This window comes from Anabrus simplex, chromosome 7, assembly GCF_040414725.1.
Source record: "Anabrus simplex isolate iqAnaSimp1 chromosome 7, ASM4041472v1, whole genome shotgun sequence".
Taxonomy (NCBI): Eukaryota; Metazoa; Arthropoda; class Insecta; order Orthoptera; family Tettigoniidae; genus Anabrus; species Anabrus simplex.
In genome coordinates, this window is record NC_090271.1 from 69,801,921 (window position 1) to 69,829,287 (window position 27,367).

General features: G+C 38.3%; 2 protein-coding genes across 4 annotated transcripts in view; one reads left to right on the forward strand and one right to left on the reverse strand.

Moving 5' to 3' along the window:
- Positions 1 to 27,367, reverse strand: part of Cpsf160 (cleavage and polyadenylation specificity factor subunit 1) — a 277,975-nt gene that overhangs the window by 149,138 nt on the left and 101,470 nt on the right. For both annotated transcript variants that reach the window (XM_067151119.2, XM_067151118.2), the window contains exons 11-12: positions 23,430 to 23,633; positions 15,406 to 15,530 (exon numbers count right to left, since the gene is read on the reverse strand). In XM_067151119.2, the coding sequence (XP_067007220.1) occupies positions 15,406 to 15,530; positions 23,430 to 23,633 (329 nt within the window). The remainder of the gene's footprint in view (positions 1 to 15,405; positions 15,531 to 23,429; positions 23,634 to 27,367) is intronic.
- LOC136877253 (uncharacterized) overlaps positions 1 to 27,367 on the forward strand; it is a 285,454-nt gene that overhangs the window by 59,396 nt on the left and 198,691 nt on the right. The window lies entirely within an intron of this gene.

The following is a 27,367-nucleotide window of genomic DNA, read 5'->3' on the forward strand; positions in this document are numbered from 1 at the left end:
CAAGAAAGATGGGCACATGAACTGGAACACAAAGATAAAAACAATAACTGGTCAGCAACAGAAGGCAGCACAATAGAAAAACAGACAAGCACAAATGTGAAAACACACAAGGATGATCACCACATCCTCATACATGCCTCCTCCTGCTGGCATCTCTGCTGGTTAGAGTGCAGGTTTCAAGAATGTAGTACGTGACAATCAGTATGGAGAAACTCTTATAAATTTTCAGTTTTGATTTTATTGGGATTTGAACATTTTGTAGAATTTTTCACACTTAATGGTAAAAATGTGCTCCTTTCTTTGTACTCAACCGGTGATCTCAGTATGGGACCACTTATTTTCTGTGACCATACTAATTCTCCACTACTTCTAGCTTTTTCCCATCCAAAGTGATGTACACTCCCATTTTTTTGCCAACTGACTGACAGCACCACTGTTTGCAATGACTGATTTTCAAGTCAAACTTCTTTGAAGACATAATTCCAGCCACTCAGTTTCTGCTGAACTTCTGCTTCTGTGTGGCCTCATATTATTAGATCATCTGCAAAAGAATTGACTTCATTGTTGTTGGTCTGTTGTTTGAACCTCTTCATTATTTCATCCATCATCATAGTGATAAATAATAAGCACTTTCTCGTTGTACTCTAAGTCTAGTTACAAATCAGTTTGATCAACCATTACCTCTTTGGATGCAACTCTTACAACATTTATACAGCATTATTACTTTATTTATTAAAGATGAAAGCAAAGTTCTTTCCTCTAGGCATTCTCACACTTTATCCCTGTGTAAACTGACATAAGCCTTTTCAGTGTCAAGGAAAATGAAGATAACATCCTTTGCTTTTTCTCTTCTCCATGATCATTCTAGCAATAACAATCAAGTCTGTTGTTGCCCTGTTAGTTCTGAAGCTATACTGTTCTTCTTCAGGCTGTGGTTCAATGATAGCTCTTAGTCGTCATTCAATGATCTTCTCTATAATCTTTAATCCATGTGGCAAAAGTGTAATGTCATGACAGCTACAACATTTGCATATGCTTCCTATCTTAAATAATGAGATTATAATGCCCTTTGACCAGTCTTCCGTGATTTTCTCTTCCTTCCAAATGTGATCCATCACCCTATATAACCACTGCAGGTTGCTTTGATCATGTCAGCACTCACTTCACTACAGCAAGGTGACTTGACTTTTCTCATTTCTTTAAACATTTTTGACTTTTGCCCATGTTAATGAAGACTCATTACTAGCAGAACCCAAAGGTATTGGAATTTTAGACGGTTGATCTATGATATTTCATCCATTATACAACTTGTTGAAGTACTTACCCAACTCTTCTCTCATCTCATTTTATTACCATACAATGTTGCCTTCCTCTTTTTTCTCTTGTTCATGATTGTTTCTCTTGCTTTTCATGACTTTGAACAGTAGCCTTCTTCCATTTTCTGAGCAAACTCAATCCATGGCTTTTCTTTCTCAGTTTAAATAATCCTTTTTTTATAAGTTTTAGGTCTCTATAAATTTGATCAAGCTTGTTTATTTTTTCCCCATCTCTTCCTCCGAGCTTTTGCCTGGCTTATTCTCAAACACTTCTGGCTTCTCTCTGGCTGTCCTGAGAGTATCATTTCACCAGGGGGTCTCCTTAGCTTTAACTCTACCACTTGTCTTCCTTACCACACTGCCCGCTGCATCAAACAGAGCTTTCTTAAATGTATCCCATTCTTTCTTTCCTGTTCCCACTTCACTCATGGATGACTGGTTACAAACCATTCCATGGTATTCACATTTCTTTTCTTGTTTATTCAAATCCCAGACTTGAATCATTTGTCTGCGTTTAGCATCTGTGGTGTTAACCTTGATGTTTTCAAAGGTGGCTAGTAGCAGTCACTGGTCACTGTCTAATCTTTTTGCAGGCAGCACTTTCACATCTCTCATGTATGCCCCAGCATCTCTATCTGAGATGATTTATAGTTGCGTCCACGAGAGTTGGAGTCTGACATTTAAGTGGCAAAAGCAGTAACTACAAAGTATGCTGCGTTGTCATAGTTACCTCCATCTGCGGTATATCACCCTTTCATAATGGCTGAATGTTTAATAAAACATGTAGGCCTAATGCAATTGAATAAACTATGACCCATTCCTAAGCTCATGCTACTAATTCCAGCATTTAAGACAGAACACGTCACTACTGATAAATATGAGATTTCATAATCACCAACAAAATCATCAGATTCTGACAATAATCTCAGCAAATCATTTTCATAAAACAAACATGTAAATACATAAATCAGCAACAACAAACACAGCTAACACAGAACTACTCTGAATATCACAAAAATGGCTGAGAGCAAACCAACCCACGAGGCGGTAGCCTTAAATGTGGCATCACCGTTATTGTTGCCATCGCAACAGAACATTTTTGAGACGCGTCAGTCAACGTTTTCTCACCGGTGGCACTAAACGTCAGCCTCCAACTCTCGTGGGCCTTAGTATAATCCATGAGAGATTTCTACTCCCCATTCCAGCTATATCTGGTTATCTTGTGACTGACCTGTTTCTTGAACCATGTATTCTTCAAGAGGAGATTGTTTCTTATACAGAAGTCGAGGAGGTAATCTCCTTCTCAATTTTTGTTTTCAAACCCATGGGAATCTATGGAAGCTTCATTACGTGTCGTGATAGTACTAATCTGAGCATTCTAGCCACCCATTACAATTACATTTTCATGTTCTGTATGTTCCTCTAGTTCTTCAAGGAGAGATTCTTTCTCATCTTGGCTACATCCAGTTTTCATATACCTGAACAATGGTCAGCAGTTTTTTGTTCATGGACAAATGTACCTTGATAATCCTGTTATTAACACATTCTATGTCTGAAATAGCATTAACATTCTGGCTGACTATAAATGCCACTCCATTTCTTGCTTTCTTCTTGTTTCCATTCCAATAAAATTTGTAACCTTTCCTTAATATTTTTGTTCCTTTCCATTTCTACTTTGTTTTGCTTAGTCCCAGGACTTCAATCCTCCTCCATTCCATAAGGTTCATAAGTTCCTCACGTTTAGCAATCACAGTTATGGTATTAAACGTGGCTATTCTAATTTTGTTCTTCCGCCTGACTGTTTTATTCCTTGCACAATTCCTTTAAATGAAATATTATTTATTTTCCATCATTCTATACTTAAAAAAGATATAAATACCTATACAGATGAACCTCAGTTATACATATTCAGAGGAAGATGGCTAAAATAATGTATAAATGAGAAAATATAAAGGTGAATTTTCTTATGGAACTGAAATTGTGTTATTACATTGTTTCTCAAACTACTGAATAAGAAAGCAATAAATCAAACAAACACACACACACACGCACACACACACACACACACACACTCTCTCTCTCTCTTCGAGTGCAGTACTTGTATACAGGCAGAGTACTGGTACTTTACACTGGTTTAAAAAAAACATCAATTTTTCTTTGCTTCTTTGATTTTTCCACACAATTGCATACTAGTCGGTTATATACATGTGCACAGTGATAATGCATTCCATAATTACCCAAAGCATTGGCATCTATAATCGCCTCGCCTTATGCATTGTCGGCAGCAACCATTTTATCCACAGGTAGTGACAAGAAAGTTATCTCAAAAGAGTCCGCTTATTGAATTCGATGGGGTTAGATAATGTCAATTTTCTCTCTGAGACTCTCATGTCCTCAGCACTGCATAACATATAAGTTGATATGTTTCGTTTATGGAGACTAGGCAAATGTGATGTATTAATGAGAAAATGTATACATAATTGATAGACCAAGTTCAGTGCCTAAAAAATTAAGAATATAACTGCGAGAAACATAGAAGTGAATAATGTATAAATGAGGTTCATCTGTATTAGAATATGTTTTGGTCTATTTAAACCTTCTTCAGCTGTTAATTAGAATATGTTTATTTAATAAATTGTTGTGTTGTTATGGACACATATATAGAGATTCTTTTTTTTTCTAAATCATTAATTACCACATTTCTCCTAATCCAAGATGAGCCTGAATGTAAGACGAACCCCACTTTCTCCTTTTTAAAAAAAAATCAGGCTTAAAATATGCTTTGCAAAATTATATGAATGCCTTTCTTGCACAGTACACTCATTTATACTATCTTTGCCTTCATGCCAACGCCGAACATTGGCTTTATTTATGCCATATTTTCTTTCAGCTGCACAATTATTCTCTATTTCTGCAAGTTTAATAACAACTGAATTAATTTGGCATTCTAATATCGACGAGAACCGCTGAAAATTTACCGGCAATACCTGTTCCACGTTGCTACAATAAGACGATCCATCAGGGAAATATTCCTGCTGTTTATAAAACTGTTTCTTTTACTAAGCATCAGGTGCAACTAGCTGCCACTAGACGCATGTCTTGCTTGTCGGCTTCGGTCAACTTCAGTGGTTAGCGGTGTATAATGAAGACACAGACATTTCCAACCTTGCATTTTTCATGCACATACCTTGCAATTTCATCTTCGACTTCTTTAAAGTGTCCTTGTTGCAGGCCACCGAATGCAATTCTTTGTTCATTACACATTTTTAAGCTATCCTTGTCTTCACGCTAATGGGGAACATTGGCTTTAGCTATACCCATTTTCTTGTGCCTGCACAATTATTTTCATTTCCAAGTGTTTAACAATCATTAACTTCAAATTTCTCCTCTGTGAACCATGTGACCTTGTTGCAGTGGGGAGGCTTGCGTGTCCCAATGATGCAGATAGCCGAGCCGCAGGTGCAACCATACCGGATGGGTATCTGTTGAGAGACCAGACTAACGAATGGTTCATCGAAAACGGGGGGTAGCAGCCTTTCGGTAGTTGCAAGGGCGGCAGTCTAAATGATTGACTGATACGGCCTTGTAATAATACTCAACATGGATTAGCTGTGTTGATACTGCTACACGGCTGAAAGCAACAGGAAACTATGAGGACATGCAGCTCTCTCTGTATGAATGATGTACTGACGATGGCTTCCTCCCGGGTAAAATATTCAGGAGGTAAACTAGTCCCCCATTTGGATCTCTGGGTGGGGACTACACGAGAGGGGGCGATCATCAGAAAGATGGATACTGACATTCTGCGAGTCGGAGTGTGGAATGTTAGAAGTTTGAATCGTCGTGGTAGGTTAGAGAATCTGAAAAGGGAGATGGATAGGCTAAAGTTAGATGTAGTTGGTATAAGTGAAGTACGTTGGCAGGAAGAACAAGATTTTTGGTCAGGCGACTACCGAATTATCAACACAAAAACAAACAGGGGAAATGCAGGAGTTGGTTTAATAATGAATAAGAAAATAGAGCAGCGGGTAAGCTACTATGACCAGCATAGTGAAGGAATTATTGTCGTCAAGACAGACACCAAACCAATGCCCACCACAATAGTGCAGGTCTATATGCCTACCAGTTCAGCGGATGATGAAGAAATCGAAAGAATATACGAGGAGATAGAAGATTTAATACAATATGTAAAAGGTGACGAGAATCTAATTGTGATGGGAGACTGGAATGCAGTGGTGGGCCAAGGAAGAGAAGGTAGTACCGTAGGAGAATTTGGATTGGGACAAAGGAACGAAAGAGGAAGTTGGCTGGTTGAATTCTGCACTGATCATAATTTAGTCCTTGCCAATACTTGGTTCAAACACCACAAACGACGGCTGTATACGTGAACGAGACCTGGAGACACTGGAAGGTATCAAATAGACTTCATTATGATTAGGCAGAGATTCAGAAACCAGGTGTTGGATTGCAAAACTTTCCCAGGAGCAGACGTGGACTGACCACAACTTGTTGGTCATGAAATGCCATCTGAAGTTGAAGAAATTGAAGAAAGGAAAGAATGCAACAAGATGGGATCTAGACAAGTTAAAAGAAAAGAGTGTGAGGGATTGTTTCAAGGAACATGTTGCACAAGGGCTAAATGAAAAGGTTGAAGGAAACACTATAGAGGAAGAGTGGAGAGTCATGAAAAATGAAGTCAGTAGGGCTGCTGAAGAAATGTTAGGAAGGAAGAAAAGATCGACTAAGAATCAGTGGATAACTCAAGAGATATTAGACCTGATTGATGAACGACGAAAATACAAGAATGCTAGAAATGAAGAGGGCAGAAGAGAATACAGGCGATTAAAGAATCAAGTGGATAGAAAGTGCAAGGTAGCTAAGGAAGAATGGCTGAAGGAGAACTGCAAGGATATCGAAGGCTGTATGGTCCTGGGAAAGGTAGATGGTGCATACAGGAAAAACAAGGAAACCTTTGGAGAAAGGAAATCTAGGTGTATGAATATTAAGAGCTCAGGTGGAAAGCCACTTCTAGAGAAAGAAGACAAAGCAGAAAGATGGCAGGAGCATATCCAACAGTTGTATCAAGGTAAAGATGTAGATAATTTGGTTCTGGAACATGAAGAGGCTGTTGATGCTGATGAAATGGGAGACCCAATTTTGAGGTCAGAGTTTGACAGAGCTGTGAGTGACCTCAATAGGAACAAGGCACCTGGAATTGATGACATTCCCTCTGAATTACTGACTGCCTTAGGAGAAACCAGCATGGCAAGGTTATTTCATTTAGTGTGCAAGATGTATGAGACAGGAGAAGTCCCATCCGATTTTCGGAAGAATATTGTTATGCCTATTCCTAAGAAAGCCGGTGCTGACAGGTGTGAAAACTACCGCACCATTAGTTTAGTATCTCATACCTGCAAAATTTTAACACGTATTATTTACAGAAGAATGGAAAAACAAGTTGAAGCTGAGTTGGGAGAAGATCAATTTGGCTTCAGAAGAAATGTAGGAGCACGTGAAGCAATCCTGACTTTACGTCTGATCTTAGAGGATCGAATCAAGAAGGACAAGCCCACGTACATGGCATTCGTAGATCTAGAAAATGCATTCGATAATGTTGAATGGACCAAGCTATTTATGATTCTGACGATGATAGGGATCAGATACCGAGAACAAAGAATTATCTACAATCTGTATAAAAATCAGTCTGCAGTGATAAGAATCGAGGGCTTTGAAAAAGAAGCAGCAATCCAGAAAGAAGTGGGGCAAGGCTGCAGTTTGTCCCCTCTCCTTTTCAATGTTTACATAGAACAGGCAGTAAAGGAAATCAAAGAGAAATTTGGAAAGGGAATCACAGTCCAAGGAGAGGAAATCAAAACCTTGAGATTTGCCGATGATATTGTTATTTTATCTGAGACTGCAGAAGATCTCGAGAAGTTACTGAATGGTATGGAGTCTTGGGTCAGGAGTACAAGATGAAAATAAATAAGTCCAAAACAAAAGTAATGGAGTGCAGTCGAACGAAGGCAGGTGATGTAGGAAATATTAGATTAGGAAATGAAGTCTTACAGGAAGTAGATGAATATTGTTACTTGGGTAATAAAATAACTAACGATGGCAGAAGTAAGGAGGACATAAAATGCAGACTAGCACAAGCAAGGAAGAGCTTTCTTAAGAAAAGAAATTTGCTCACTTCAAACATTGATATTGGAATTAGAAAGATGTTTTTGAAGACTTTCGTGTGGAGCGTGGCATTGTATGGAAATGAAACATGGACGATAACTAGCTCAGAAAGAAAGAGAATAGAAGCTTTTGAAATGTGGTGTTACAGAAGAATGCTGAAGGTGAGATGGATAGATCAAATCACGAATTAAGAGATACTGAATTGAATTGGTGAGAGGAGATCGATTTGGCTAAATTTGACGAGAAGAAGAGAGAGAATGATAGGACACATCTTAAGACACCCAGGACTTGTTCAGCTGGTTTTTGAAGGAAGTGTAGGTGGTAAGAACGGTAGGGGTAGACCAAGGTATGAATATGACAAGCAGATTAGAGCAGATGTAGGGTGCAATAGTTACGTAGAAATTAAAAGGTTAGCACAGGATAGGGTGGCATGGAGAGCTGTATCAAACCAGTCTATGGACTATGACTCAAACAACAACTTCAAATTGGCATCATAATACCAACGAGAACCTGTTGAAAATTTGTCGGCAATACCTGTTCCACATGTCTCTACTATACAACGATCCATCATGTAAAATATCCTGCTGTCTGTAAAACTGTTAATTTTACTAAGTGTCAGGGACAGTAGACGCCTTATAACTTTGCCACTGAGTTGCCTTGGCCTTTTTAACAATTAGAAGGCTCACATGTTTTGATGCCATTCTGCGGATTTGAGAAACGTTTTTGTAGAGGCTAATACAGGGACTTTTTTTATCTATTCAGGGGACTGACACTTGCCTGTGCTGCGAGTCTGTCTCCCGCCAAGTAGAATGTCATTCTCTCTTAACTATTTTCTGAGAATTAGTGACGTTATACAGAGGCACTTTACAACCAGTTGCTGCAGCTAGCGACGTAGCCTATAGGCCTAATAAAGACATGGAAGTTGAAGGTTGAATTTATGCGGGTGCGGGGATTGAGGGGAAGCAACCGTGGTAGCTGCCAGTAGTGTTTTAACTGTTAGGTCGGGAATGCAAGACGAAACTTGATTTCTCACATGAGATTCTGAGAAAAAGACAGCATCTTGGATTCGGAGAAATACGGTAAATAAAAATATTATTTTAATAAATAAAATATATAATAAAATGGATGATTCCAAAGATTCCTTCCCCAATTGATAGTTTGGGAACTAATGTATGCAGATCCATCACCAGTGCTGCTAAATCAACTCTTGGTGTAACAAAATCTGGTTGTCCTCTTATAAACAGACATAGCTCTGGACAGATAGGTGCAACAGAAAGTTCAGCAGAAGAAAGAGGCATACAAAAAATGGCTCAAAGAACTGTGAAGATCAGAGAAGAGTATGTCAATGCGCAACAAGAAACCGAGAAAACTGTACCCACAACAAGAGATGCTCGTTTTCAGGGCTTATATGAGCAGGTAGGATCCAGGGAGGGAGAAAATATGAATTACCAACTTGTTAAAGCACACAAAAGCATGGCCTAAGATATAGACCATTACAAGTGTGTGAAGGACAAGAAAGGAGACTACTGGAGGAACATAACATATTGGAATGCTATTTTTCATATTTAGATGAAATCTCAAATATTGAATTCACACATCCACCAATTCCTGAAGGTCGCTTAACTACTGGACCAATTCCAACTATCAGTACATAGGAGACTACAGAAGCAGTTAGTAAAATGAAGTCCCTGAAAGCTTCTGGCCCTGATGAAGTAGATCTTCAGAAGATTGAAGAATTAAATAGTGCAGAAAGACTGGCTAAAAACCTTCTTTAATGCCTTTGGGGATGCTGGTCATATACCCACAGACTGGACAAAAAGTCTCACAATCCCGATTTTCAAGACCAAGGGTGATTCTACTGTGTGCTCAGCCAAACTCAGAGAGGCTTTGTTAAAAGACCTGGAACCACCGATACAATCTTTGCAGCCTGATAGCTTATTGAGAAGCGTTGTGAAAAAGGAACACCCATTCACATTGCATTTTTTGATCTTCAAAAGGCTTTTGACTGTATACTACACCATCTAATTTGGTATGCATTGCGAGACCATGGAGTTCCAAACAACTCATCAATTGGGTCCAAATGCTCTTTGTTAACACAAGTAGTAAATTACGATGTGCCACTAGTACATCAAACACCTTTCCAATTAAAGTAGGTGTTCATCAAGGTTCAGCCTTGTCACCGCTACTCTTTATTTGTGTGATGGACACGATCACTCGAGACCTACAACGCAAAGTTCCATGGAACTTACTCTATGTGGATGATGTCATGTTTGCCGGTACCACCCAAGATGATCTGCAATACCAGGTCCAAGACTGGCATGACACCCTCAGCAGATTTACCTTACAAACCAGAGTGACAGTAATATTGAAATCAATGGTGAAAATTTCCCGAAGACCAATATTTTTCATTACTTAGGACCTTATTTATGTAGTAACAACAGCATTAACGCTGAAGTGTAAGCAAGGATAAATACTGGATGGATGCGATGGAGGGAGGTAACAGGAGTGGCCTATGACAGAGAATGCTGATACGCCTGAAGTAAAAAATATACCGTGTAGTTGTTCGTCTAGTTGCTATCTATGGAGCTGAGTACTGGCCAATTATAAGACAAGTAGAGCACCAACTTCACGTTATAGAGATGTGTATGTTGCACTGGTCGATGGGAATCTCTCGTCTTGACTACATTACAAACGACGCTATTCAGAGGAAGATTGGCATGGCCCCAATAAATGAGAAAATGCATCAGAGATGTCTCCAATGGTATGGACACATCACGCACACAGCACCTCACACTGTCACCAATACTGCCTACCTTAAAGTCAGCAGAACTCGATCAAATGGAAGGCCAAAATGACGATGGCAGGATGCCATTAATTCCTAGTGAATTATTCAGCAATCCCACTTATAACCGGCAAGCAAACCTGAACATTCCTGAGGGTCAAGGGTTGCTTCACGAAGATGTAACTTATCCTGTGAAGTTTAGGAATTCAATGTCTTTTCCCATAATCACGCAACTGTTGCAACGGCTCTTACCAGAGCTGGAAATCGCATTTCTTTCACAAGGGATGACTAATAACATTTTCAGAGCTAGGAAAAGTGTGATCGTACTAAGCGGTAATAGCGAAAAATTCCCTATGGGAATCAACATCTGTATCATCTGATGGTCAGGCAGGCATCAATTTGTGAAAAACAAGGCAGTCTCTCATAGTGCATTGGCACTGCCGGTGGCTCCAAGTAGCCTACGCAGTGGCCTCCACGGTATGCACTAGCCATGCATCTTGGTAGGTGTGCCATTTACCAACTAATGGGCCCAACTTAGCACACTGGGGCAAAACGCTGGCAACCAAGAATGAGTTAGCTGGAAATTTTATAATGTCCAATAACGGACCAACTACATTGGTATTATAAATTTACTCATTCGGGACAAATATTTCAGATCCCCTATGGGAATCAACATCTATATCAATAGCAAAAATTCGTGACATGATAAGTGAAGTATTTTTATATAGATTTAATACGATGACAATCGGGACTGAATTTACGACATGCTAAGTGGGGAAACATGTTAGTGAGGAACGCACTAATGAGGTTTTACTGTATAAAGAGATAAAAGATTTGTCACGTTCTTATTCCTTTTCATTATTGATCTTATTCTTTGTCCATCAGCTGTTTCCAGGAACCTTGCAGGACAGGCAGTACAGCAGTGACCAACATTTTTCCTTCTACATCCACTAGTCCTCTCAGAATATTCTCTCCACCTCCATATGTTGCCCTCCTTGATCTGACCTTCCCATATCTTCTTTGGTTTCCAATCATGGCTCGATAATCATTGAATAATAGTATAAAGATAAGCACATGTAATGTGAAAACGATGGCTCAGGCTGGTAAAATAAACAATGCAATCCAAGAAATGGAAAGAATGGACATTAAGATTATGGGAGTAAGTGAAATGCGATGGCCAGGTTCAGGTTCCTGTAACATTAATGAACACAGAGTTTACTACTCAGGAACATCTAATGGACAGTATCAGTCTGGAGTAGGATTTATAGTATCGAAAACAATCGCAGAATGTGTCACCAATTTTGTACCTGTTTCAGAGAGAGTAATGTTGCTTCAAATAACTGCTCTACCTGTACAACTGAATATTATTCAGGTCTATGCTCCAACAACAGACCATAGTGATGAAGAAGTTGCAGAATTTTACTCCCAAATCACAGGTGTTTTACAACAACTATCGAAGAAAGATCTTACTATAATCATGGGTGATTTTAATGCCAAGATTGGAAGAGGATCTGACGGTGACATTATAGGTCCCTATGGACTTGGTGAAAGAAATGAGAGAGGCAAAGTACTTGGTGCATTTGCAGGAGAATGGAAATTTGCAATAACTAACACATTCTTCACACTACCACCCAGACGTCTCTATACCTGGAAATCCCCAGGAGATTCAGATGAAAATATTACCCGAAATCAGATTGATTATGTCTTGATAAATCAAAGGTATAGAAATAGCTGTGTTTCAATGACAACATATCCAGGTGCTGACATTAACTCAGACCACGTTCCCCTAGTTGGTGCCTTTAAAATCAGAATGAAAAGAATTCAGAAGAAAAGAGTCAAAATGTATTATGTCCAAAAATTAAAAGAACCTTCCATAAGAGAAAATGCAGGAGTTCATCTCAATAATGAACTTAAGTCTCTGTCAGGTAACTTGTGCACTGAAGAGAAAATTAAAAGAATAAACTCTATAGTGGAATCCGTTAAAGAGGAACATTTGAAATCTAATGTGACCAAAAAGAAGTCATGGATGACTGAAGAAATACTTGAAATGATGAACAGAAGGAGGAAAGTGAAAAGTAACCCTGATGAATACAGGAATATCAACAAGGAGATCAGGAAACGGATACGAGAAGCTAAGGAAAGAGAAATACAGGAACAGTGCTATGAAATAGAGAAATTACAACTGAAGCATGAGGTTTCAATGTTCACCGAAAAGTCAGAGAGGTGACTGGGAAATATAAATCAAGAACAAGGAACAGGTTCGTGAATAGTGAAGGGAAAATAATCGTTGGAGAAGAGGAGCTAAAACACACATGGAAAACATACGAACAACTCTTTTATGACAATCGTCCTGAACCTCCTGAAGTAAACTGCGAAACAGGACCTAGAATTCTGATGGAAGAAGTACAAACTGCGATAAATGGAATGAAGGATGGTAAATCACCTGGCCCTGACAATGTAAATTCCGAAATTCTAAAGCTTCTCTGTGAAGATAATTTTAAATGGTTGACTGCATTATTCAACGACATCTACGACTCTGGTTACATTCCACGGGATTGGCTTAAATCTGAATTTATTATATTGCCCAAAAAACCCGGAGCTAAAATATGTGGTGAGTACAGGACCATCAGCCTCATGAGTCACTTACTAAAGATATTTCTGAGGATCATTCACCGAAGAATATACGAGATCTGTGAAGAACAATTTTCTCCTACACAATTTGGTTTCAGAAATGCATTTGGTACGCGTGAAGCATTGTTTTGTGTCCAGGTGCTGTTTCAAAGGTGCAGAGACGTGAATTGCGACATTTATGCCTGTTTTATTGATTACCACAAGGCTTTCGACAGAGTAAAACACCAGAAGATCGTAGAAATCTTAAAAAGCATTGGTTTGGATGACAAGGACCTGCATATAATAGTAAACTTATATTGGAACCAGTCGGCTTCTGTGAGGCTGGACAGAGAAAATACGGAGGACATAGACATTCTGCGAGGTGTAAGGCAGGGTTGTATATTATCCCTACTGATTTTCAACATCTATTCAGAACGCATCTTTAAGGAAGCTCTTGATGAAGTGGAAATGGGAGTGCTCTTAAACGGCAAATATATCACACAACATCCGATATGCCGATGACACAGTCATCTTTTCTGACAGTGAGGATAGTTTACAGTACCTTGTTGATAGACTTACACAAAAGAGCTCTGAATATGGTCTAGATGTCAACACTCAAAAAACTAAAACAATGACAATCAGTAAAAACAAGGTTCTTACATGTCATCTTAAGTTGGGCCAGAACAACATTGAACAAGTCCATAAATACACGTATCTTGGTACCACCATGAATGACCAATGGGATCTTTCTGATGAGGGGAAGACCCGAATTGGAAAAGCCAGGGCTGTTTTCAATAAGATGAGCAATCTGTTTAAGAATCACGGGTTAGAAATGTCGACGAAGATCAGACTTCTATGCTGCTATGTGTTCTCCACTCTCTTCTATGGTGTTGAAACATGGACTCTGACAGAATCATTGGGTAAACGCTTGGAGGCTTTTGAGATGTGGCTATATAGAAGAATGTTAAGAATACCGTGGACATTGCATGTCACAAATGTCGAGATTCTACGGAGAATGAAGAAAGAGAAAGAAGTATTGACCACAGTGAAAGCAAGAAAGATCCAGTACCTGGGACACATCATGCGGAACAACAGCAGATACAATCTCCTTCAGACCATCCTGCAAGGAAAAATTCCAGGGAAAAGAAGCGTTGGCCGAAGAAGAATATCCTGGCTTAAGAACATCAGAACGTGGACCTCTAAAACATCTACAGAGCTTTTTCGAGCCACAAGTGACAGGACGAGCACAGCCAAGATGGTTGCCAACATCCGGAACGGATAGGAGCCAGAAGAAGTTTTTCTACATTCAGCTTCCCTCCGATTTCCTCATTTCTGATTTTGCCTCTCCTTGTTTTACCTGCCATACTTCTATAATGAGCATATGGTACCCACTGCTGGATCCTGCTCTACTCCCTGGAGTTCGTTGTCCAAGTCAGTATCACCACACAAGCCTTGTGCAAAGTTTTCTTACAATTAATTGAGACGTCTTCTTCCCGTACTAAATCTCTGACACTTTGGGGTGGGGGACTGAATATATGCTTGTTGGATTCACAGACTTACTTCTCTCTTGCTGGTCTCATAATTCATTACTTCACTTTCCAAATACTTAAAATGTTCTAACACTTTTGGTGCTTCTCTCATCACCGTAATCACTCCCTTTCTATTCCTATCTCTCCTTCTCATGGCCAAGGTTTTCCATCCCTATAGCACATTTGCTCTCAGCTCTCTTTGACCAGTTTTGCTAAATCATTAGATCATTTGACCCTGCCTTCTTTATTATATTCTCAAGTATAGGACAGAACCATGCCTGAAATTTAATAAACTCAACCTTGGCCAAATTATTCCACATTTCTTACTATGTTAACTTTCCCTTTTGTGTTTATGGTGTTCTACCCATCCTCTTCACAGTTATAGCCAGTTTGTACTTACCCTCACATGAGATTCTTCTTTTTATACTGATGAAACATCCAACTGAAATCAACTGATGCAAGTCTAATCTACCAGCTGTCTTCTTCTCATAGCTTTTCTTTGATTACTGACATAGTGTAATATGCTGTTCAAATAGAATTAAGTAATATTCCTGGTTTAAACCAAACTGATCATTGGTGAAAATAAAAACACACAGGAAGTTTCTCTAGCAACATCCAATATTCTTGCATCAGGATGGTGTCCTTTCCTTCTTTTCCACTATTTTTCACTGTTTCTGTTCCCTCTTATACATCAGATTATGCACTATGGTAGTAAAACAGTTATGGTATAAGTCACTTGACTGGATGGACTTGGTTTTGATTTCTGGTGCTACTACAGAATTTTTGTCTTTACCTGTATCTTCCTTGTTAACTAAGCTAATATGTACTGAACAAATTTCCTTATTTCAATGTGGATAAACATACGTCATGGTGAAAAGCTGACCACATCATTCCCACTTCATTGAGAAGATCTACATTCCCTATAGATTATTAACTCCCCACTAAACTTCAATAGTTGTATAAATTAAGCAGATAACCATCAACTTACTTTTTAACATTATCCTCCAGCTTAACGTCCTTCTTTAGTCGAGGCTCCATCTCCTCTTCAGGCAAATTGGTGGAGAAGAGACCACTCACATCTCGGTATGCACACAGTGTCAAAATGCATGGTTTCTGAAAGTAACATTAAAAACATGTAATAAAAAAGGATGTAGATTAATTAGGATTTATGAGAAGGTCTACCTATTTCAAAACAGCAGTGTTTGAAGATGTGGAGATTGTCTTTGTCCCTTTGTGTATTAATGTTCATCCTTCATCCCCTTTCTGTAGTTCTCTCTTTGATGCTGACCTGTCACTGTGTTTACCCTAATACATGTTCCTTTTCATGGACCTATCGCTTATATACAGGGTGCATTTTTTAAGTAAGTACTAACATTTCTCTCTTCTTCTTTTTTCTTTCTGTCAAAGAAACACAACATTATATTCGGGCACGCTACTGCTATGGGGCCAAGCTCTGCATTTTGGAGACAAGTGGTTCGAACCACCCCATCGGCTGTCCTGAGGATAGTTTTCTATGCTTTCCAATTTTCACTTCCAGGAAAATACCGAGACAATTCCTGTTCGCAGGACAAGCCGATTCCTTCCATCTCCTTACCAAATTTCATTCACCATCAATCATTTCATCTTTATTAGCACCCCAACTGATGTTGCATTCAGGAAGGTCATCCAGCCGTAAAAAGAATGCCATATAATTTAATCTCGCTTCAGCTCCAACCCGGTATCAGTAAATGGGACTACGAAGTAGACATACATACATACAACATTATTTTGAAAACATTTTCTTTGGATTCTACACAGCTTAAACTACTTTTCCACAAAGTCACCACTATTATTAAGGCACTTAACAAAACGAGGCACCAATTTCGGATGTCTTCATCAAAGAACGGCGATGCCTGTGACAAAAGTTACCCAAAGCAGAGAGAGTGACAAAATATCGTAGCAAAGAGCTTGATGAGGAGAAATCCAAGGAAGATAAGCAAACAAGGAATAATAAACAAATACAGAAAGATGACATCAAGTTTAGAAGAAAGTACGGAGGTGTGGACGGAATATATAAAAGATCTATATGATCATCAAGCTGATCATGGAACAATGATACTGGAGGATGAGCAGGATTGTGAAGAAGAATCCAGACGACCAAGGATAGAAAAATAGGAAGTGGAAAAGGCAATCCAGGACCTAAAGGAATGGAAAGCGATGGGCTGTGACCAGATACCATCTGAAGCATTAAAGGCTTTAGGGAATGGAGGAATAGTTAGACTGACCAATCTGGTGAAAACAATATACGATACAGGCATTTGGCCAGAAGTTCTTAGGACCATTATGGTACCCTTACCGAAGAAATTTAATTTTAAACAATATAAAGACTATAGAACAGTTAGTTTTATATGTCATGTTACTAAGGCAGTGACCAAGATAGTGCTGAGAAGAATAGAAAAGAAAATAGAGGAGAATATGGGAGATGACCAGTTTGGTTTTAGAAAGGGAAGAGGAACTAGAGATGCAACTGGATGCCTTGGATGCCTAAGGATGATTGTAGAAAGGATATTAGAAGTGAATAGGGAAATGTATATAAATGTTTAATTTATTGGGAAAAAGCGTTTGACAGAGTGAACTGGTGCTTTCTGATGAGGATTCTGAAACATATTAGTGTAGGCTGGAAAGACAGAAGACTGATTAAAGAGTTGTATAAGAATCAGAAGGTGATAATTAGAGTAGATGAATATGAAAAGAAGTGGGTATTGGAAAAGGAGTGAGACAGAGATGTTGCCTGTCACTGGCTCTGTTCAATATATATGCCGAAAAACTGATACAGAAGGCCCTGGAAAAAGCAAGAGGCATTGTAGTGGGAAGAGAACCAAAAAGACAATAAAATACACAGATGATGTGGCGGTATTACCGGAATCAGAAAAGGATCTACAAGTCGTGTTGGAAAATATTGAGAGAATGGGCAAAGAGTTTGGAAAGAAGATAAACATTGGGAAGACTAAGGTGATGAGAATAAGAAAGGAGGAGATGTGTAATGTTGCAAATCATTAGAAGGAGAAAAATGAACTGGATCGGACATTGTTTAAGGAGGGACTGTTTACTGAAAGAAGGAATAGAAAGAATGGTGAAAAGCAAACGAGGAAGAGGAAGGAAAAATATTAAATGTTGGATAATGTCCAAGGAAATAAATATTCCACATGAAAAACTTGGCGCAGGACATGCAACATTGAAGGAGGTTCATCCCATAACAAGACCTGCCATAAGGCAGAATGCTGTTAATATAACACTAGCGGGAAAGAAACTGGAACAAGTAAAGTCATTCAGATACTTGGGAAGTTTGTTGACATGGAACAGAAGCTTTACAGAAGAAATAAGATGCAGAATATCTATGGGAAAAGAAGCCTTTGGAAAGGTGAGAGGGCTTTTAACATCTAAGGCAATCCCTACTGATTTAAGAAAGAGGTTCGCAAAGTGTTTTGTGTGGAGTGTAGTGTCGTATGGAGCTGAAACATGGACATTAAGAAAGAAAGAAAGAAAGAAAGAAAGAAAGAAAGAAAGAAAGAAACAAACAAACAAACAAACAAACAAACAAACAAAGTATCTGGTAAGTTTTGAAATATGGTTGTGGATAAGAGTGGAAAAAGTGAAGTGGACAGATAAAGTGCTAAGGAAAGTATGAAAGAAGAGACACCTGATGAAAACGATAAGAAGAAAATATCCTGGTTGGGTCACTTACTACGTAGAAATTGTCTTCAACAGAGGGTGATGGAGGGAAAAATAGATGGAAGAAAAGGAAGAGGAAGAAGAAGGTTTGGAATGTTAACAGATGTCAAACAAGGGAGAAGCTATGAGCAACTGAAGCAAGATGCTCATGACGAAGAATCTTGGAGGCTGTCCAGTTGGTACCTGTCTCAAGACAGATTCACAGAAGAAGAAGTGTCTTCACGAACATTTGATTCAACTGTTCACACCAAATTATCTGTTACAACAGACGGCCAAATGCTCCACGGAACATAATGTAACGTAGAATTCGAGGCTCATGGAGAACATGAATTTAGCAGGTGAATTTTTGTAGTGTGGCAGCTCAGAGTGTATTACATCATCTCTACCAGTGCAGTGATTCCAAGTGAGTATTAGTGAAGTGATTGGTGAAAGCAAAAGGCAAAAATTTAATAAATGTTTAATGCCACACAAGGTGAAGCAAGTGCCAATGGAAGCCATAGTTAAGCAGGCCATACAGGAACTGAGCAGCAAGGGGACACTTGACACGCTTGCCAACCTCATCCAAGACCAGGTAACAAAGGCAGTTGTTGAACAATTAAAGGTATGCACATATTAATTAAACAATTAATATGAGCATACCTGCCAGCTTTACAAAACCAAAAATCAGAAGATTTCAATATGAAAATCAGGAAAAATCAGGCGATACAATTGGTCAAAACGGCTTATTCTACATGTCTTGAACAATACAGGAGTACTATGGTATATGTTATCATATGTTATAACACTTACTGTCCTTTGGATCAAAACCAGTTAACATGGAAATAAGAGGAGAGATAATATTAAGTCGATACATGAAAACCGGAAAATGGGTTGGATCTTCGAGAATCAAAATGTGTTAGTTAAGAATTGTGTACGCATAGGACTTGTTGCGTGATATTATATTTTGTAAATTTGTGACATTCCGGGGAGGATCACAAATGCATGGCTATGTTAAATGGGACATTATAGTAGAGGTGTGTCAGTACTGGTGTACTGGTACGCGTCACCCATTCTTGGAATGGAGCAGTGACAAACTGCTCCAGGAGTATCTTCTCTACCAGTCCACTGCTACTGTGACAGTCCTGCACTGTGACTCGCAGTTTGCTGCTACCGGTCCACTGCTGTGACACTGTTGTGCTGAGACTCGCAGTTTCCTGTACTGGGAAGTGTTGTTGCTGCTATCTGCAAATTGTCCAGTGGTCCAGCCATCGTCGCCCCGTACCGTTAGGGAGGTTGTGACAAGAGCAGGACGAAGACATAACGGTATGGTGTTCATTATTTCACAGTAATATACTTCAACAATAAAACTTTTCATCAAATAATAATAATAATAATAATAATAATAATAATAATAATAATAATAATAATAATAATAATAATAATAATAATAACAACAACAACAATAACAACAATAATAATAATAATAATACGATAATAGTAATAATAATTATATTATTTTAATACGGTATTGGGATTATTATTAATGGTTGTTTTTCTTAACATAGTTAAAATATAGTCAAACGTCATTATTGATACTATAGCTAAACATTTAATCTGGCGAACATGATCAATGAACATTTTAAATTCGCAACACTGAATACTTTTTAAAATGTCAGGTGTTTCAAAATGATTATCAGCGATCTCAAAATAATATTATAAGTCATTTACATGTCAGAATCTTAGGGAAGAATTGCACACAAAATGCACTCATTTTCCGAGTTGGGAAGTAATTGCGTAAAAGTAATCGGATTACTTGTGACGATTACATTCATAGCAAATTTTACTTGTAATCGTTACGTGTTACAAGAAAAAGCACTTCTTACTTGTCATTTATTTCTTGAAATAAAATTGCGCCGGGTGGAGTAGCTTGGTCAGTACAGCGCTGGCATTCTGCCCCAACTTGGCAGGTTCAATTCGGGCTCAGTCGGTGGTATTTGAAGGTGCTCAAATAAGACAGCCTCGTGTCGGTAGACTTACCGGCACGTAAATCTACGTGCGAATAAGTTTGAGTGGTGTTTTTAAAAGTATGAAAGATCACAATATGAAGATAAAGTTGGAATTCAAGAGGACAAATTAGGGCAAATATTTGTTTATAGGAAGAGGAGTTAGGGATTGGCATGATTTACCAAGGGAGTTGTTCAATAAATTTCCAAATTCTTTGCAATTATTTAAGAAAAGACTAGGTAAAAATAAGATAGGGAACACCTCAGCGACTGCACCAAATGCAGATAGTGTTGATTGATGGATTGATTGGTCGAGTTCAACGACTTAACAAATTATCTGAACCCTTCGTCTTGTACCAGAGTAAAAGGTTGATAATCCATTATGAATATCTGAAGGAGTTTTTCGTCAATGTATTTCTTAAATCTGTGGAGGATGTAGATGGTTTTGTACTTGATCCTATTGTAATTTCATTGGTGGCAGATGAAATGAAACGGCGTATGGTTTTTAGTGCCGGGAGTGTCCGAGGACACATTCGGCTCGCCAGGTGCAGGTCTTTTGACTTGACTCCCGTAGGCGACCTGCACGTCATGAAGAAGATGAAATGATGATGAAGATACCACATACAACCAGCCCTCGTGACAGCGAAATTAACCAATGAGTTAAAATTCCCAACCCTACCGGGAATCGAATCCGAGACCCCTGTGGCCAAAGGCCAGCATGCTAACGATTTAGACATGGGACTTAGAGAAACAGCTTGAAAGGATGGTTTTTCCCAGTTACTGCAACTTCCTCCTTCCCTCCCTGCATTCCAATTTAAGGAAATGAGAGGATGAACTTATCTTGTGCTTACTGTGTAATTTCCTCAGAGTCCATATTTCTGTCCTCTCAATTCAGAAATAATAACATAAGAAAAAGTAATGCAGTGTATAGAAAGAAGAATTAGAACGATATGCATTTGCACGTAATCAGTCAGAAATAATTGAAAGTGTGTTTGAAATTATTATTATTATTATTATTATTTTTTTTTTTACAACGAAACGGAATTATGGCGTCATGACCTAACGTATCCTACTGATTAGATGATGGTTCACTAGTTATATGCCAAAATCTCCTATAAGGGCCATGCAAACCATCCACTTTCACACTTTTTTTTTTTACATCACACCGACACAGATAGGTCTTATGGCAACGATGGGGCAGGAAAGGACTAGGAATGGGAAGGAAGCAGCCATGACCTTAATTAATATACAGCACCAGCATTTGCCTGGTGTGAAAAATGGGAAACTACCGAAAACCATCTCAAGGGCTGCCGACAGAAGGGTTCGAACTCACTATCTTCCGGATGCAAGCTCACAGCTGCACGCCCCTGACTGCATGGCCAACTTGCCCGGTAACTGTTTATTATCAGACGGTGAAAGCTCTAGCTTTCTAGCCCCAACTTGGCAGATTCATCCTGGCTCAGTCCAGTGGTATTTGAAGATGCTCAAAATCGACAGCCTTTACGTCGCACCGAAACAGACTTGTGACGACGGGATAGGAAAGGGCTAGGAGTGGGAAGTGACCGTGGCCTTAATTAAGGAACATACCCAGCATTTACGTGGTGTGAAAATGGGAAACAATGGAAAACAACGTTCAAGGCTTGGGTTTCAAACCTATTATCTCCGAATGGAAGTTGACAGCTATGTAACCCAAACTGTATAGACAGTTGCTCGGTCAGTAGATTTTACTTACACTGCCGGGCTGAGTGGCTCAGACGGTTGAGCTACTGGCCTTCTGACTCCAACTTGGCAGGTTCGAACCTGGCTCAGTCCGGTGGTATTTGAAAGTGCTCAAATACGTCAGCTTCGTGTCAGTAGATTTATAGGCAGGTAAAAGAACTCCTGCGGGACTATATTCCGGCACATCGGCGTCTCCGAAAACCGTAATAGTAGTTTTTTTTGTTTTGTTATTTGCTTTACGTCGCACCGACACAGATAGGTCTTATGGCGACGATGGGACAGGGAAGGGCTAGGAGTGGGAAGAAAGCGGCCGTGGCCTTAATTAAGGTACAGCCCCAGCATTTGCCTGGTGTGAAAATGGGAAACCACGGAAAACCATCTTCAGGGCTGCCGACAGTGGGGTTCGAACCCACGATCTCCCGAATACTGGATACTGGCCGCAATTAAGCAACTGCAGCTATCGAGCTCGGTGTAATAGTAGTTAGTGGAACGTAAAGCAAATAACATTATTATTAGTAGATTTACTGGCAAGTTAAAGAACTCCTGCAGAAAAAAATTCCAGCACCTCGACGTCTCCGAAAACCGTAAATTCTGGATTTGTTACGGTGAGATAGGACATAGATTAATTTACCACCCCATTTGATTTATTTTTATGTACTTCAAGAACAGCACTTAATTTTCTTATTAATGATCATTTCTGTAATCACAGTTAAAAGGATGACAACACAATGATATTGTTTTTATGTTAAATAAACCATGCCAATATTTGAATTTTATTCAATATTTTCTGTATTACATGCCACAGCATTAATGACTTTCCCATGCATGCTATATCCTTCATTATTTCACACAGGTTGGCTAAATCCTTACTGAGCACCCCTGAGGTGTCTTATTGCTCTGCCACTGATGTTTATGCTTACAGGTGCATTAAGTTTATTTCGCACAAAACCAAGAATTTTGCATCTATTTTGTATAAATTGTATTTTGCATTTTGAACCAATTTCGCATTTCAACGGTAATTCCAAATCGCTAGAAACCACTTGTACCGGTCAAATAAGATGAAGGCACATACACTTACAAAGTTTCAACATATTTTGCATTTATCGCAAGTGCTAAAATCCACAAACTCTAGTTATGAGGAAGGACAGAACGAGAACAGCAAGGAATTATTTTAATAGAGGAGTGAAAGGGTAGAGGCCGGTAGGGAGTCTACTGAATCTACTTCTCTTGAGGTTATACTTCTTGCATTCTTGATATAGTTTGTATTAATAACAATACTCCTCTGAGAGGAACAGTAAATAAAATACAATAGGGCTAAGGGGAACATCCAATTGTTCTGAAGGTCTGCCAAACCGTGATCTTGTAGTGAAGTTATAGTTCGCTACAGAATGTAAACAAAACATACTGTATTGAACAGGAGGAAATATAGAATTAGAAAAATTTCAAAATGTCAATACGGATAAATAATGGAATTTATATCGTGCAATAAATATGATAATTCATCTTCAACCACAGGTGTATACCTCTGACAATGTTTCTAAAGAAAAGCTACTGCTTGTAATGCAAAGGTCATAACAGCAAGCATTAAATGGATACTTACCAACGAAATAGATGGTCTCATAACACTAAGTCGACCTTGTCCTCGAGATTCTCGTAGAGTGAGCAGTATCACCTGGCCATCTTCACTAAGGATTACAACATGGGGATCAGCAGAAGAAGCGTGCACAATAGGTGAACCCAAATCAAGAGGAATATGTTGTATCTGTTCCAGACCTTGCAGCAACCGCACACCCATCTGAGATACCTGTGGTGACATATTTCAAATTTGAAATACAGAAACAAGTAAATATTTTTATCAAAGTAAATTGGCTTATTGAGTAGAGAGACTGAGGTAGTCTTCTAGTAATGTTTATCATCTATTTCTTCCCTGTAAATAAAGTCAGAGCACAGTCCACCTCTACAAGAGGCCAGAGTATTACGTGAAGCAATATATCACTGCTGTGGATGCAAAAACCGCTATGGAAAATATTTCAGATCTGAAATTTCGCTTGTAGGATCTGTCATCTAAGGTTCAGTATTGTTTGAGTTATACCAAAGTATTCTCATTCTTAACGATGTATGAGCAGCAGGTCTAGGGTTACCGCATGGAAGATTTTCCCAGATATAAGGGCAGAAAAAGTGTCCCAGCTGATTTAGTAAAAAAATCCTGGATTTGTTTGTATTCACCCATGAAGTGTGTATTTATTTATAGTAATTTTTTAGCCAACATAGGACTACTTAGGTTTATGGAGATTTTTCTTCTTTTTGTCAGCCCAATACTGTTTCATCTCTTTTGAATGTAATTTTCGTCTGTAGTCTAGTGTGTTTATCTTTCAATATCTTGAGTGTATTTGTTTTGTATTTTAAATCTTCTAATGTAATATGTAACTCACTCGTGTCTTCTTTAAGTTCCGTGATCCATCTAATATTCTACTTACTCTCCCATAATTTTTCTAATGATTCTATTTTCTGGTAACCATATTAAATGCCCTAAGAATGATATTCGTTTCATTTTCATTGTGCTAGTCACAGGTTCTATTTCTTTATAAACTGTTTCATTGGAAGCTAGTCTCCAGACTTAGTTTACTTGACAATTTTTATTTAAACAGGTTCTTACTATTCTCCTTTCTAACTTAGTACTCTATCTATTGTAACTGTGTTTGTTGTTTTCAGTAATGTTTCACATGCATATGTAATTTGTGGCTGGGTGACTGTTTTTTAGTGTTTCAATTTGGTTGCTATTGAGATACTTTTTACTATATGTATTCTTGGTAACATACTGTGCTGTAACTAGTTTATCTATTCTATTTTGCCATGCTGGTTTCTCGTTCAGGTTATATATAATTATTTCGCCTAAATATTTAAATTTTTCTACCATTTTTATTTCTTGGTCTCCTAGCTTAATTCTGTTTGCAAGCAGAAGCTGAGTTAGCATAATTTCTGTTTTTTTTTTTTTTTTTTTTTTTCAAATGAAATTTTCAAACTAATATTTTGAGCTATTTCCTGTAAATATTTTATTTGTTGTTTTGTTTCCTGAATATCAATGGCCAGAAGAGCTAGATCATCAGCAAATCCTAGACAGTTCAAATGTATATTAGCCTTCTGGGTTCCAATTTTTATATTTTTCGAGTTGTTCTTGTACCATTCCCTCGTAACGTACTTTAGTGCACAGTTTAAAGGAAAAGGTGACAATCCGCCACCTTGTTTTAAACCAGTTGTTACCAAGAATGGTTCAGAAAGTTCTCATCTGAACTTAATTTTAGAAATTGTATTAGTTAGAGTAAGTTCAATCAATTTGATTAGCTTTGGGCGAGTCCAAAATCTTTGAATTTTTAATAATGATGGTCTGTGGATGGAGTCGTAAGCTTTCCTGAAATCTATAAACATTTAATGAATAGGGCTTGTTTTGTTTTCAGTAATATGCCACGACTAGCTTCGAAGTTATTATTTGTTCAGAGCAGCTTCTCAAGGTCTGAAGCCTCCCTGGTATTCATCTAACTCTTGATCAAGTTGTTCTTTAATCCAATTATAAAGTATCTTAGAGAAAATCTTATACGTGCAGTCAAGAATGGAAATACTTCTATAGATGTCTGGATTACTTCTTATACCATTCTTATGAATTAGATTAACTATAGCTGTTGTCCATTGTTCTGGGAATTTTTCTAATATCCAAATCTTTTGTAATATCTTGAGTTGCGCTGCTGGCATATTTCCACATCCCTGCAAAAACCTGGTCTTCTCCACGCGCTTTGTTGTTCTTCATTTCCTTAAGCACTGTTTCAACTTCTTTTGTTGTAGGTGGGTTTATATTTTCTGGTTTAGTTTTTATCAGGGTATGTGTATCAATAAGTGCTTTTCAGGTTCATCACTGTTCAAGAGCTTGTTAAATACTTCCGCCGTGATTTCTGCATTTTCCTTATTGTTATGTGCTGGGAAAGAAAGGCAGAGGACGACCTAGGATGAAATATTTGGACGACATCAAGAAGAGGTTAGATTGTGTCAAATACATGGAACTGAAACGAACAGCCAATGAAAGAAAAGAGTGGTTGCATCGACAAGGCATTATCCTTTAGAATATTGATTGATTAATGTGGGGGGGGGGGTGTATTTTTGCATTTGTTTACCAAAGGCTTTGTAAAAAATCTCTAGAATTGGTTTTGTAATAATTTTTCTCAATAGAGTTTATTAATCTTTCTGGTAGTTTCTCTTAATTCTTCTAATAGTTTGGGTGAATTCTTTTCTGACTTTCTTGATGGTAGTGGCATTTTCTTCTGTTTTGTAGGCTTGAAATTTCAACCAAGCTTGATGTCTTCTGGGCATTCTGGATTAACTGATGAGGGTCGGATGTCCTTTTCTCTCCAATTCTATTTTGTCTTTTTCTTCTTAATGGAGTAAATTTAATCTTTATTTTAATTAAGTAATGATCAGAACCAGTGTTTGTTCCTCTTAGAACTTTGACATTGTGGATTTCTTGGTGAAAGAATTTGTCCATACATACGTGGTCAAGCTGCCATTCCACTTTTGTCCAATCAGAACGTTTCCACGTTTTAAGTTTGTGTGGTTTTCTTTTAAAATATGCAGATTTGGAGATCAGTCCATGGGTTCTGCAAATTTCTATGAGTCTTTGGCCATTGCTGTTAGTATATTTATGAGGAGCCCACTTTCCTACTACATCTCAATACTTCTTTTCTTTACCCACTTGAGCGTTCAAGTCCCTATAAAATCTTGATCTTATTCATATTTATTTTATTCATTGTCTGATCAAGAGATCCCAGAAATTATAGACTTCTTGCAGAGTTTTTGTTAGGAAATATTTTTCATTGGTAAAGGCATGAGCATTTATGATGGTGTAAAGTTAGTTTCTGGTTTGTAAAGTTACAATTGCAATTTTCTGTGAGATGGCTAACTCAATTACGGAATCTATTATTTTCAAATTTACTATGAATCCTGTACCAAATTGGAGGCAACATTTCATGACCCTTTGGCCTGGTTTCCCACTGTACACACTATAACCTGGAGATTCAAACGGATCTTCTGCTAAATTTCTCATTTCTTGGAGCCCTACCAGAAGAATATTTTGCCTACCTAATTCATCTCTGAAGTTCTTGAGCTTTCCAGTTTTCAGTAAGGAATTTATATCGTGCATTGCAATGTAGTTAATAAGCTTATGTTTGATTCTACGTTTGTGTGTTTGGTTATATGTATGTATTTTTGAGTGTTCAAATTTTTCTTATCTTTTAAGCGTCTACCCACCGTATCCGATATAGTCTTCTCCGTCCTTAAGGGGTTGAACAGTGGAATTCTTTTACAAAAAGACTTTCTATATCTGACTATCAAAGGTTATCAACTTTAAGTGGAGCAAGCTCCAATTGACAACTACGATCGTTAGTCGCCAAGAACATTTATTCAGCCGCCACTAACATGTGAAACAGACGCTGTTGGGGTATCGCCTCTAACATGTGGAACCGTCGTGTCCGTTACTGCCTCGAGATGTTTATT